A 15,000-nucleotide genomic window follows, 5' to 3' on the forward strand; every position below is an offset into this window, starting at 1 on the left:
AAGACGCACTGTCCAGTCGTGTCATTGCTCTGAAATTAATATGAAGGAAAGGCGCATAAAATAAATGTTTGTTTTTTTTGTAAAAACACACTTTCAGATAAATCTGTGGCCTTGCAATGTGCACTGCACTCGTGCGTGCGTGCGAACGAATGATACGCTCCGGTACGTGATACGATATGCCACGTAATACGATGCCTTGATACGTTATGTTTATGAAGCAAAGAGGACACTTTTAAGACATTGATGCAAGGTAAATCATAACTTATGTGTATCGCACGCAAGAAACACGCTACACGATCAGATGAAAATTCCAGAGTTAAAGCAAGAGTCCATTATCCAAGAGTAAGAATCTAGTATCAGGTTTGTCTCCATCAGCGTCAGAAAAGTGTTTACGGGAAAATAAATAATAGACCAAGTGTTGTACCCAATTCAAATCTCTTGGGGTTAAGATGCTTCGTGTATTGTATTTGCATTACAATGTAGCGTTCACATTTAAATGATATGGAAATACCAAAAGGGTTTGACTCAGGTACAACATTGAGATAGCCATATTTGGTCTATTGTTTATTTTCCCGCAAAACTTGGTTTAAAAATACACACTAAATAGACCATTTTACATTTGTGTGCTCAGTTACCAGGCCTTTGAATAAAAACGAGGGTGGAGTTGAACACCTCACTGCTTCACTACTTTTCTTATGTAAGTAGAAAGTCGTTAGCATTACAACAACATGATTTACATAAGAAAAGCAATGAAGTTTGTATCAAAGCAAGGTCAACTCCAGCCTCACTTTTATTAAAAGGCCTGGTAACTAAGCACACAACTGTAAAATCGTCTATTTGGGAAAATGTTAATCTTTGGTGATGGAATCTTGATTAAAGCAACTTGGAAGGTTTTTCTTTAGCAATACAATTTCCTCATTAATGACGATTACCTTGTCAGTATGATGGAACACAAATTTTATTGGCGCTGTTGTTAAGTTGGTGGGACGTGGAAATATTGTTGCAGAAATGATATTTGATCCGCTCGTTATCCTCTGTGTTCCGGTGTCCTCTTTACTAGCGCTTTCTTTTCGAAGGCCAAGGATCTTGTTTAAAGTTTTGTAGACAATAACTGAAGCTTGAATTGTTGAATTCGGGGAGAGTGCTTCGCGAGGAATTGATATTGATGTGCCATAATCCGAAAAATTGACGAATAGCTAAAAAAAAAAAAGGAAGAATTGAAAACAGAGAGTGTTAATTTTATCTCAAGATGAAGGTTTTCTTTGAGAGAAAATCCAACACGACCCATTGACTGGCTGATAAGTCGTTCCCAGACAGTAGCCCATCAAATAGAGATTCTATCTATCCACACATATTCACCCTTTCACGAGTATAATTAATTCTAGAACGGCCTTTTCCCGCAAAAAATTTCAGATTTTCCACCACGTTGGCAAAACGCGAAAAAGAAATTCCAGCGTGATAGGTGTTTGTTGGATTATATGACCATATCACTGTCATAGCTGTGTTTCGATTGGGCTTTTAACCTCGAAATCCCCACGAGAGGCGGTCTATTAACAACTATTCGGGAAAGAGTTGATTCCGAGGCCCAATATGAAAGATTGAGGCTCCATTTGATGGGCTCAGGACCCAGGCCTATTCCCAGCGTTGGTACTCAGGTCTCCTCCTCTCTAAACGATTTTTCTATAAATTCTGTCTGTTTTTTCAATCCCTAATCAGAAATATCTGGCTCAACGAGAAGCAAAACACTAAAATACAGTGACAATTAGCTTAAAATGTATCTCCATCAAGAGTGTTAAAAGCTCACTGCCCAGTTTCCGTCAGCGCGAACTTCTTACTCTGGAAAGACAGCAGCGTGCCGAGTGCAACAATATTGAACGGTCCAACTCGTCTCAAAGAAGTAAAAATTGTGCAAATATACCCTGTGTCTATCGGAGGAGAAGGGAAATTTAGGATCAATGCTATGCTCAGAGGAAGAGAGAGCTGTAATAAACCGTTTGGAGACCGTGTGGGTTGATCACCTTTGTTTTGATTGTTCGTCAATACGTAGCCCTATTTTAGCTCAGTGGAATACGATGAATGACGAGGCTCACCTTCTGTCTCGTTTTTAAGCGATCGGCCCTGAAACCAATGTTCTTTGACAAAATTACCAAACTGGAGGAGTTTTCCAAGTTTTCAAGATCACCCATGAGTTGAGAAGCAAAGTCATCCATTACCTTTAGAACCTCATCAGTTATGTCATCTCGCACCTGGATTAAGAGTGATCAATTAACATAAAAATCAATACGTTTTGAATGGAAGCTAAAGGTCCTTATTTTTATTTTATGAGGGTAACAAGTGACAGCGAAGTAGAGTTACTTATAAACTGCGTACCTTTTACCTCCTTCTTCCGTCCAGGTTCCGTTTTACGGGTATTCAAAACTACAGGCAACACGGATCAGAGGAAAGTCGAAACAGACGTCGATCGAATAAGTCGGGGATCAAACCGATGACCTTCAGCTCAGAACACCGCGCACTAACCGACTGAGCTACGGCTGCCTCTGGAATTCCGTTCTTGCAAATTCCAAGTAGGGGAAAATAGAAAGAAGTTTTCGGTGAAAACTGTTTTTAGGAACTTTTCGTGCTTTCAGTTTTACTCAGTGATGACATTTAAGTTAGCAAGTGATTACCTCTTGCAGTTGGAGCCATAAATTTACATTTTCCTCTTCCAGCAAATTACTCGCTATTTGAACAATGTTTTCTTGGTCTTTTGTAGAGTTGATGGCGCTATTGTTCCTCTCGGAATTAAAACTGACAAGTTGAACAAGCATATCCAGCGAAGATGAAAGTTCATTGCTGGTCATTGTCTCCTCTTTTTGTGGCGTTGTGAAGTTGACGAGTTCAGTGATGAGTGAACTGACATTGGTGTAATTACCAGTTCTGAGATCAGCAACCTACAATAATTTCAGAGCATGTGTTGAGAAAACTTTGAAAGTTCTTGTGCTTTGATTGGAGCGATTTAATCTTGGGCTCAAAAGATCTGGGTATAGAGGATTGTGGTAAAATTCTTAAGTAACAAAGCACAGCAACTACACCTCCTTGCACCCAGTTCCCTATCTTCTCCGGCCCTCAAATGCCACCTTTTGCTTGAGAATCTTACGCCACAACAATAGCAGGGAACTTAAGCAACAGGGAGTTTTAGCAAAGACGACGGCTACAGCAACGAAAACGTTAGTCCACAAGATAACTTAGCGCTATCGCAAGTATTTTGCGATTAATCCGTCTTCTTCACCTTGTACAATACAGGCGAACTATCCTGTAACTGGATGGGTACGAACGGTTTTAAAGTCAAAACTGAAAATAACTTTTTCATTGTTATATGCTCACGTTGTCGTCAAAACCTAAAATTTGGTGATTTCACGTTGTTGTTTTGTGGTGTACGGCGAAGAAATGCACGGAAATTCGTGTTGCACGTGCAGCACGAGCATTTTTCCTTTTTCAACCTATAATATTCTTGCTTTGTGGGGTTGCCGTAACCGTACCCGTCGTCTTTGCTAAAACTCCCTAACGACAACGGCGACGGCAACGGGAACGTCACAAATTTTTGCATGTTTAGTGAGCAAAAACAATAGCTTTGCACGCTCTGCACGTGCGTTGTTCACTTTTGTCCATTTCTTTGCAGTCGTCTACAAAACAACAACGTGAAATAGCCAAATTTGAGGTTTTATGATGAGCGTTAGCTCTTGAGGATAAATTTTCATTTTCTCCCCTAAATTAACCGCCGTTCCGACCAGTGTCATTTTTGAGGAACTACCACACCCTTGTCATATTAAAAAGGTTGAAATAGTTACGAAGTGATTACAACAACGTGAATAGGCCATTTCCGAGTTCATGTCTGCCTCCTCTTCAAAGCGAGTCTAAGTCTTTGTCATGGTAATTAGTTCTACTTTACATATGAATGAAAACTAATTTTCATAAGAAAAACTTCGCACTTAGACTCGCTTTGAAGAGGAGGCAGACATGAACTCGAAAATGGCCTATTTCTATATTTTGAGATGACGTTTTTGTTGCCGTCGCCGTCGTCGTTGCTTAAGCTCCCTAATTTCAGGTTTTGATGACAACGTGAGCATTCAACAATGAACCGTTTATTTCCTACCTTTGCTTTAAAACCGTTCGCACGCATTCAGATACAGGATAGTTCGCCCGTATTGTGCAACGTGAACAAGATGGAATAATCGCTAAATACTTACGATGGCGCTAAATTATATTTTAGAGTGTCGTTTTCGTTGACGTTGCAGCATTCAATGACCTTGCTTAAAACTTCGTCTATCATAAAAATTAAGAAAGTAATGGTCAATCAGATTTGGTTTGATGACCTGAAGCCTCCGATTGGCAAATATCGTTATCTGATGGGGTTCATTTTATTGCGAATGGAGACTTCTGTTTATGGATCTATTCACTGGCTTTGTGCCATTCGTATCCCTTGTATACCCACTATGTATGACTGTGTATAAGAAAACAGGCGCTGTACTCCAATGATGTTTGTCAAACTGATGTATGTGCGAGCCCAATTTTATCAAAGATCATAAATATTGTTTCAAGAAGAAAAGACCTTTCGCTGTAAATCCGAAATCTGATCTGAGAATGGCGTTGGACCGCTCGGCTTCGGAGTGCTCGGCTTCGGAGTGCTCGGCTTCGGAGTGCTCGGCTTCGGAGAGCTCGGCTTCGGAGTACTTGGCTGCGGAGTACTTGGCTCTGGAGTACTTGGTTGCGGAATACGTAGCTGTAGGGTGGAAGACGCATTTACAGTCATAGCTATACTTGCCACAGCCAATGGGTTTGTCTGAGTACTGGATGGTAGAGATTGGATGGTCGGTAATGAAGTTGTCGGCGATGGCGGGTCTTTTCCTGTGTGCCGAAGCAAAAGCAAAAAATCAGCCTACGTGAAACAAAGAAAACTAACATAGTTAACGATGAACGTACAATAAATGAATAGTCGGTCCATGATTAAGAAAGCCCTCTTCTCATCGTTACACAAGGGACGAGTTCCGCCGGGCGATATTACACACCAGATCAACCTGCCACAGGAGTGCCTAGACTGGTATATACTTCGTGCCAGTATGCCATATAGTCGCCTAGCATATAGTCGTCCATATCGCCAAGTACGTATTACTACTGATCAACGGTACATACCACTGTCCCTATCTATGATCAACTGTCCCTACCACTTATCACCTGTCCCTATCCCTGATCAACTGTTCCTTGCACTGATCACCTGTCCTAAGCTCCGTTCAATTGTCCCTAGCACTGATCAACTGTCCCTCGCACTGATCAATTGTCCCTAGCACAGATCACCTGTCCTTAGCACTGATCAATTGTCCCTAACACGGATCAACTGTCCCCAGATATGATCTACTGTCCCTAACACTGATCAACTGTCCCTTAGCACTGATCAACTGTCCCTAGCACTGATCAATTGGCCTTAGTACGGATCAACTGTTCCTAGCGCAGATAAACTGTCCCCAGCACTGTTCAACTGTCCCTAGCACTGACCACCTGTCTTTAGCACCGAGCGACTGTCCCTAGCACTGATCAATCGTCCCTAGCACGGATCACCTGTCCTTAGCACTGATCAACTGTCCCTAGCACTGATCAATTGGCCTTAGCACGGATCAACTGTCCCCAGCACTGTTCAACTGTCCCTAGCACTGACCACTTGTCTTTAGCACCGAGCGACTGTCCCTAGCACTGATCAATTGTCCCTACCACAGATCAACTAACCCTAGCACTGATCAATTGTCCCTAACACGGATCAATTGTCCCTAGCTATGATCTGCTGTCCCTAACTATGATCAACTGTCCCTAGATATGATCATCTCCTCCTAGCCATGATCAACTGTCCCTAGCCATAATCAACTGTCCGTAACACTGATCAACTGTCCCTAGCTTTGATCATCTCCCCCTAGCCATGATCAACTGTCCCTAGCACTTATCAACTGTTCTTAATACTGATCAACTGTCCCTACCTATGATCTTCAGTCCCCAACTATGATCAACTGTCCCTAGCTATGATCATCTCTCCCTAACCATGATCAAATGTCCCCAACACTTATCAACAGTCCGTAACACTGATCAACTGTCCCTAGCTATCATCTACAGTTGATAAGTGCTAGGGACAGTTGATCATGGCTAGGGAGAGATGATAATAGCTAGGAACAGTTGATCATAGCTGGGGACAGTCGGTCATAGCTAGGGACAGTTGATCAGTGTTATGGACAGTTGATCAGGGCTAGGGACAGTTGATCATGGCTAGGGGGGAGATGATCATAGCTAGGGACAGTTGATTGTTGCTAGGAACGGTTGATCAGTGTTACGGACAGTTGATCATGGCTAGGGACAGTTGATCATGGCTAGGGGGAGATGATCATAGCTAGAGACAGTTGATCATAGTTAGGGACAGAAGATCATAGCTAGGGACAGTTGATCAGTATTAAGGACAGTTCATAAGTGCTAGGGACAGTTGATCATGGCAAGGGAGAGATGATAATAGCTAGGGACAGTTGATCATAGCTGGGGACAGTCGATCATAGCTAGGGACAGTTGATCATGGCTAGGGACAGTTGATCATGGCTGGGGGGAGATGATCATAGCTAGGGACAGTTGATCATAGTTAGGGACAGAAGATCATAGCTAGGGACAGTTGATCAGTAGTAAGGACAGTTGATAAGTGCTAGGGACATCGCATTAAAAGGCCCACATGGAAATATATTTCATCTCAACAAAGGTCTAAATGCACATACTACAGTGTGGAGTGCTTTTTCTGGTCGAAGCTCTTCTACTTCGCAAGAAAATCATGTTCAAGATGCTCGGCCGGTGTGGTCTTTGAGTCATGGACTTACCGTCGCTTTTCTGAATATCAATGGAGTGCATTCCATCTATTATTTTCGGCGTCCAGCACTGGTATGCACAGTATTCCTACATGGTAAGATCAAGAGAACTAAATGCCCATGTGCTTATTATTCCAACTCCAGCGCCACATTCCATTGCACGCTTGAAGGTGATCTAGTGTTTAAACTAAATCCCGGGCCTGTGAACAATGGTCATTGTACCCAAAGGCGACACGCTTCTATAGACAGGCGGGTACTGCAATCAAGACGTAATCCATCCAACTTGATCGACGTAAACAATCTGTCTCGCGGGATCCCTGTGATTTCGTATCGCATCAACGACTTGCCGATACGTTCTCCACGCTGTCGGAATATCAACAACCTCAGACCTGTAAATCGACAACTATTTGAAGATAGAAATACCAAACAATCAAACAATCTGTCTCGCGGGATCCCTGTGATTTCGTATCACATCAACGACTTGCCGATACGTTCTCCGCGCTGTCGGAATGTCAACAACCTCAGACTTGTAAATCGACAACCATTTGAAGATAGAAATACCCTGCGTTTCTGTACAATAAACGCACGATCGCTCAATAACAAGGCTGGTGATTTCATTGATTTTATCTGTGATTATAAACCAGATATCGCATCAATAACAGAAACGTGGTTCCACGAAAACGAATCTGCTGCTAGAGTTCTGTGCACCCCTGCAGGATACAATCTTCTTGATTACTCAAGAACAGGACGACTGGGTGGTGGCACTGGGATAATGTTCAGGGAGGATATTAGCGTTTCACAAAACGCAGCTGGGGAATTCCAATCATTTGAATACTCTGAGTGGAACATAACATCAAGAAGCCACCGTTTTCGTTTGATCATCATCTACAGACCACCATACTCTGATGCCCATCCAATCACTACAGGTGTGTTCCTGACTGAATTCTCGGATTATCTAGAGCATGCTGTACTCTGCACCGATCAACTCCTGATTTGTGGTGATTTTAGCATCCATGTTGATGTGTCTGAGGACCTTGACGCATGTCGGTTTCTTGAACTCTTGGACAGTGTTGGGTTAGACCAGCATGTTTCGGTTCCCACACATATAAGTGGTCACACCTTAGATCTCATTATAACAAGAAACTCCGACCAGTTGCTTGTTTCTTCTCCGTGGACTGATTACTTATTCTCTGACCATCTACCCGTCCACTGTAATATCCAAGTTGAAAAGCCTTTGCTGAAGTCGAAGCGGATATCCTTCAGGAAACTGAAGTCGATTGATATCAGTTCTCTGCGAGATGACCTGTCAAAGTCAGACTTATGCAGCAACGCCATCGACTCTCTTGAGCTAAATGATCTTGTCACCCACTATGACGAAGCTCTATCATCAGCTTTGGATCGTCATGCACCTCTCATTAATAAGACTGTGACAAAAAGACCGATCGTCCCCTGGTTTAATAATGAGATCAAGACAGCTAAAAGGATGCGCCGCCGAGCTGAACGGAAATGGAGGAAAACGAAACTTTGTCTGGACTTCCTCGACTACAAAGCAAAAAAAAATCGTGCAACCTTTGAGATGAAGAAAGCCAGACAAGAGTTCTACACCGACTTTATAGCAGAGAATAGCCATGATACACGCAAGCTATTTCGTTCTGCAAAAACACTCTTCAATCATGAAAGTGAGTTACATTTTCAAGGCTACTCAGATAGTAATGCGACGCTTGCTAACGATATTGGTAACTTCTTTATCAAAAAAGTCGATGTAATACGAACTGGACTAGATACCGCAGCCGGTAACATCCATTCAGCGGACGAGATGTTTCCCCGAAACCCTGAGATCCACAGCCTCTTTCAGGACTTTAGAACTCTCACTGATAAAGAAGTCAGTAGTCTTATAACAAAAGCAACCAAGAAGACCTGTTCACTGGATCCTATGCCAACCACCCTTGTTGTTGAGTGTCTTGATGTTTTGCTTCCTGTACTTACTAAGATGATAAACCTGTCACTTCAATCTGGGTGTTTTGCAGATAGATGGAAACACGCTGATGTCCACCCAAAGCTGAAGAAACCAAAAGCTGAAGTCATCTTTCCTAATCTTCGTCCCATAAGTAATCTCACATTTGTCTCGAAACTGACTGAGTGTGCTGCATTTAGTCAAACTCACAATCATTTGACCATTCACGACCTCTACCCGAAAGCCCAGTCATCGTATCGTGAGTGCCATAGTACCGAGACTACACTTCTCCTCATCAAGAACGACATTCTTATGAACATGAATAGGCAGCACCTAACCCTTCTAGTTTTACTAGATTTAAGTGCTGCCTTTGACACTGTAGACTATGCGATATTGTTAAACCGTCTTAAGTCAGATTTCAAGTCGTATCTATACCAGCGCTCCCAGTCAGTGTCGATCAATGGTCATACATCTAAAAAGTTCGAAGTGAAATGTGGTGTCCCTCAAGGTTCCTGCCTAGGTCCTCTTCTCTTTGTTCTTTACGCCAGCAAGCTCTTTACTATCATTGAGCGACACCTCCCCCAAGTCCATGCGTACGCCGATGATACTCTGCTCTATGTTGCGTTTAAACCCGATCCCGAACATGCCGCCAACGCAGTGGTAGCCATGGAAGCGTGTATCAACGACATAAGAAAGTGGATGCTGGCTGATCGTTTGAAGATAAATGATGACAAAATGGAATTTTTAGTTATTGGAACTAGGCAGCAACTGGCGAAAGTCAACATTGATTCGATCAATGTGGGAACGGTGGAAGTCTCCTCGTCTTCTGAAGTCAAGAACCTCGGATGCTGGCTCGATAATCAGCTCAAACTAAACAGCCACATCAATCGCCTATGCAAATCTGCCTTCTTTCACTTGTATAACATAAGAAAAATTAGGAAATTCCTCAGTCGTGAAACCACGCAGATCCTGGTCAATGCCCTTGTCACGAGTCGCTTGGACTATTGTAACAGTATACTATATGGTCTACCAGCCACCGAACTTTACAAACTCCAACGGGTACAAAATTCAGCAGCAAGACTTATTTGTAACGTAGGGCGTTTCGATCACATTTCCCCCTCCCTTAAAATGTTACATTGGTTACCCATTAAATTTCGTATTCAGTTTAAGATACTGCTCATTACTTTTAAGGCAATCCATGGTCTTGCACCAGCGTATTTAATTGAATTGATCACCCTAAGGACTCAGTGTACATATAATCTTAGATCTACTAATGAGCTTCTTCTTCAGCCTCCTCGAGTAAAAACTCTAAAGACATTAGGTGATCGTAGCTTTGTAGCGGCTGCACCAGCTTTATGGAACAAATTACCACGTGCAGTCCGCTATTCTCAAAACATACAAATATTCAAGAAAGCCCTTAAGACTCATTTATTTCGGAAAGCTTATAATTTACAGAATATCTGATCAAGTATGAATTTATAGTTAATATTATGCAATTTTATAGTTGGAATATTAATTAGCTTTAGATTTTTCCATTTTTCATGTAACTGATTTGATTGTAAATAGTAGAATTCTAGTTTTTGTCATTGTAAAGCGCACGAGAGCATCTTCTCATGTATCATGCGCTATAGAAGCAATAAAATTATTATTTATTATTATTATTGATCATGGCTAGGGACGGATGATGATAGCTAGGGACAGTTGATCATAGCTGGGGACAGTCGATCAAAGCTAGGGACAGTCGATCAGTGTTACAGACAGTCGATCATGGCTAGGGACAGTTTATTATGGCTAGGGAGAGATGATCATAGCTAGGTACAGTTGATCATAGCTGGGGACAGTCGATCATTACTAGGGACAGTTGATTAGTGTTACGGACGGTTGATAAGTGCTAGGGACAGTTGATCAGTGGTAGGGACAGTTGATGAGTGGCTAAGGGACAGTTGGTCATAACTAGGGACAGTTGATTAGTGCTAGGGACAGTTGACATGGCTAGGGAGAGATGATCATAGCTAGGGACATTTGATCATAGTTAGGGACAGAAGATCATAGGTAGGGACAGTTGATCAGTATTAAGGACAGTTGATAAGTGCTAGGGACAGTTGATCATGGCTAGGGGGAGATGATCATAGCTAGGGACAGTTGATCAGTGTTACGGACAGTTGATCATGGCTAGGGGAGATGATCATATGTAGGGACAGTTGATCCTCATTTTTACAGATCAAGTTATTTTTAGACGGGTTCTTAAATGAGATTTGGCCTCCACAAGTGAACCGTTCTCAGCTCCATTAGTAATAATTTCTCATGAAAGACTTGTGATACAAAAGGTCTGGTTTCGCAAGAAAATCAATCTAAAAATAACTCGAACTGTGAAAACGCCGTTCCACAAATACAATGAAGTTGTACGGTCCTATAGTCATGGGCTCTTGCCTGCTATTAATTAATCAACGAAACGAATGAAGCAGGGAACACAAAGGGCACCTTACCAAATACTTGAAGAATTGTGACGCTCACGCTTAGAAAACCTTGAGCTTCCACCGAACAGTTGTACCTTCCGGCATCTTTTTCACGCACTTGCAGAACAACTAGATTGTTTCGTGTTGGTCTGTTCAGCCGTGGATCTGTCTCGGGTATGATTATATGATCTTTTGTCCAAGTAAACCTTCTAAGGCCCCTTAGTAGATTTATATCTCTATCAGTACATTGTAAGTTGAGCCTATCTCCGTTATTCGTGGACAAGGTCCTCTCCGTCTTCAATTGAATAGTTCCAAATACTGTAAAAGAAGTTAACAACAGTGAGAAACCTTGTAATAGCTAATACTTCAGGCAGGCCCCTTAGACTTTAATTTGCGTTAATTGTTAATTTCAGTTTACAGTGTCCCCAGCGCTAGAACGACTAGACACTTGATTAAAGTTCCTTTCCTTTCCTTTCCAAGTCGTGCAATAGCAGGATAACTGTATCTGGTGCCACCGGGATGCGTCACTATCCGACTGTTTTAATCTGTGCCGCAAAGTTTTCAGTATTTGCTCACATAGACGTGAACAGCTAAGGAAATAAAGAGCATTCGAAAACCTTAGCCAGCGTTTCACGTTTATTTTATGCCTTGGATAATGACTTATCCACTGGGTTAAGTCATCCGACCCATGAACAATTTTACCACTACAGCACCGTCCGAGAAATGTTTGCAATTCGATCGTAGCCTGCAAAGCACGCTCATTTTGGTGGGCGAACGATGAATAATCCAAGCGATTGATAATCGCAACAACCATCTTGGATCACAAGCTTACAGAGGTTTGGGGCAAGACAAGTCCCAATTCTCCTTGGCGCGCTTACAAAATAGCCGCAGAACGCGATCTATCGTAGATCGCACCACGGAACGCCTGCTCTGTGGGCTAATTCGATTGGTTTATAGTAGCAGTATAAGTTATTTTTCTCATGATGTCATGGGAGCGACATTGGCGTTGATTGATAAAGAGTTTGTGGCTATGTTTGTGTCTCACTAATCACGAGGGAGTTAAACTCTATTTTTACGCAAACAGTTTTCACACACTTGTAGACAGTTTTTTATGCATGGGCGCTAACCCTAAACCCTAAACCCTAATCTGTAGGTTACAGATTAGTGAATAATCTGTAGGTTGCGCTGTTTCCCAGAATCAACCGTAGGCTTTTAGCCAATACGAAGACAGATGGTGACTACAATGTATAATAAAATCGGTTATTTGTTGGTGTTATTGGACCTAAAAGTGTCACAGTCATTTATTAGAATTAAACTAATGTTTCTGTACCAAAAGTTACCAAAAAATGAATATTACATTCTAGGGTACTCTTTGAGGCATAAATTTCGTGCTACGACGCCAAAAATGTACGCCAAAAATGTTCTCTCAGCTCAGGCTCTGATAAGCGCCTGACTGGCACCTGACCAACACTGTGCCGGGAATCTGAATTCGTGTTTGTGATTCTTGTTTCTTGCACGGGGAGTGCTAGTGTTGTTCTTTCCCATGCAAGTCTAGGTTTTGGTTCATTTTAGATCCATCCATTGTAGATTTGGACAGTCCCCTCTTTATCACAGGTCTTTTAAGACGGATGTCTTAATTTAAAACAAAGTCAGTACTGAAAATAATATATCGCACTTTATTCACCTCTTGCAAGCATATTGATCAATCCGTTTGGAATTGAATTAAGTTTAGATAATAAAACGAAGAACTGAAATAATCAATAGTTAAGGAAAACCTCCTAAAGGTCCGTGAGTTTCAACACCTAAAGTCAATGTTCCATTTTGGATTAGGTTAACAGCCCTCTTCTGCCCTTAGAATAAATAATATGTTTTCAGAGGAATGCCTCAGTGACCAATATTCTTTTCTCGTGTTTTGAACAGCAAAATTTTGCAAACTATGTAAACGGTTCCGAGTTTATTGAATTGGGCTGTAGGAATGACTTGCTGCTTCAACGCTTACAGCTCAGTTTAAAATTGTTTACGATAAATAGCCGTACTTTTAATAGGTAAGACTAAGTTTTTGTTCCCTTCATATTTGGACATACAATTGAAAATTGTCCCAAAAAACACAAAAATGTCCACTTATTTAATTCAGTTGCTGAGAACAAATGCTTGTGAACGTTGACTTTTTCATTTTGGCATTTTTCATTTTTTGAGTCGACATGTCTGTATATTGTTTGATCAAATGAATAAATGCCACATCACCATGAAATGGATACCATTTAAAGCTGCCCACAACTTAAAGATAACACAATAAAGTACGGATTTAATAACTTGCTTATTATCTTTGTGGGCTAATTAAAGGAAAACGTTTAACTAGTACATGTAAAACAAATGAAGCCCGCGCATTATATTCTCAGTGTAGTTTCCATCTTTCAGGTGGAGAGAGCTTTTCGATTGGCTACTTGTACACTTCTGTATTACTCGCCGCGATGAAACATTCCCTTGAACTCAGTGCGGTCGCCATGAAAATTGTTCCACAAGCAAGTACTTTATTCTTAAAAGTATCTCGGAACTGACCTGATACAGTGAACGCCTTCTTCTGAAAGCGACTTAAAGGTCTGTTATAGCTTATTTTCAGTTTCTGGGTTCGTGGTATTTACTGAGTATCTCATGGATATTAGTATGTTTTCAGTAAAACGTGTAAAAAAAGTTTACCTGGAGTATGAAATGCAAACGCCAGAGTTAATATTCCCAAATTCAGCATCTCGAAGGTGCCAAATTGGCAGCGACGACTTAAAATACTTCGCTAAAACTGTCCTTCCTTTTACTGAAAGGCGACGTTCCTTTGAAGAGCTGAATATCGTAGTGTATGTCACTTTGGCGGCAAGGTGTGTTCTTGAGAGATTGATGGGCTAATAAGCTCTGATGGTGTAGCTCGCAGGGTTACAATATTATGTAATCAAATGATTTTTTGTACCTTGTTACTACGACCCCGTGAGCACATATTGGACTGACAGGAATATAGCATCAGAATAAAACAAAGACGTAGTTTGCTAAAGTAGCTAATGTCCGACTCGTTTAACGTAAAACTGACAGACTTTTTAACTACGAATTTATGACGTCTTAAAATTTTATCTTTTTAATGTATGCGTCATGTTTTGATCCTCTAAAAAACATTCACGTCAATATTTTAAACCTGTTTTGTTAGCTTATTTTAGATACTTTGCCTGAATTATTCCATTTAAGGTTGTAGTTTAAGTGACGTGACGAGAATCTATAAAGGATACCTCTTTCACCGGAGAAAGGAAGATATTATGGCGTTAGAGTAAAAGAGGTCACAACTGAAAGCCGAAAAAACAATAGAGTTGTTTAAACTACCATTCTTAAACCATCGAAATATTTAAAGTTTTCAATGCCGCTAAGACGAATTTGTTGACTTCACTGAGAATGACACCATCCACCTAAGTAAGGCCAAGAGATCATGAGGCCTCATATCGGGATCCTTAAGTGATGACTGCAGTTCTTTAATTAGTTAACGTAAATGCTTGATGATGTTGATGTTCTCTTGTAAGAATGAAACCAAATGGCCCACTAAGATCATCCGTACCTTTTAAAATTTCTCGGGACAATCTTGCACTATTCAGTTGACTGTGAACGCGGCTCGTATCATTTTCCGGCGGCGTCGATTGCTGTTTCCTTCCCACGGCGCGCCAACCCAAAGATAATCTTAAAGTTGGGAGCAAAA

General features: G+C 41.4%; 1 protein-coding gene across 1 annotated transcript in view; it reads right to left on the reverse strand.

Annotated features, from left to right (window-relative positions):
- LOC138005895 (adhesion G protein-coupled receptor B1-like) overlaps positions 1-14,159 on the reverse strand; it is a 24,853-nt gene extending 10,694 nt beyond the window's left edge. The window contains exons 1-7 of the mRNA XM_068852070.1: positions 13,971-14,159; positions 11,304-11,591; positions 4,589-4,884; positions 2,667-2,930; positions 2,091-2,246; positions 933-1,196; positions 1-29 (exon numbers count right to left, since the gene is read on the reverse strand). The exon at positions 1-29 is cut by the window's left edge and continues 136 nt beyond it. Coding sequence (XP_068708171.1) covers positions 1-29; positions 933-1,196; positions 2,091-2,246; positions 2,667-2,930; positions 4,589-4,884; positions 11,304-11,591; positions 13,971-14,019 — 1,346 coding nt within the window. The 5' untranslated portion in view covers positions 14,020-14,159. The remainder of the gene's footprint in view (positions 30-932; positions 1,197-2,090; positions 2,247-2,666; positions 2,931-4,588; positions 4,885-11,303; positions 11,592-13,970) is intronic.
- Positions 14,160-15,000: the final 841 nt, after the last annotated feature.

The sequence above is a fragment of the Montipora foliosa genome, chromosome 1 (assembly GCF_036669935.1).
Source record: "Montipora foliosa isolate CH-2021 chromosome 1, ASM3666993v2, whole genome shotgun sequence".
In the NCBI taxonomy this organism is placed as follows: domain Eukaryota; kingdom Metazoa; phylum Cnidaria; class Anthozoa; order Scleractinia; family Acroporidae; genus Montipora; species Montipora foliosa.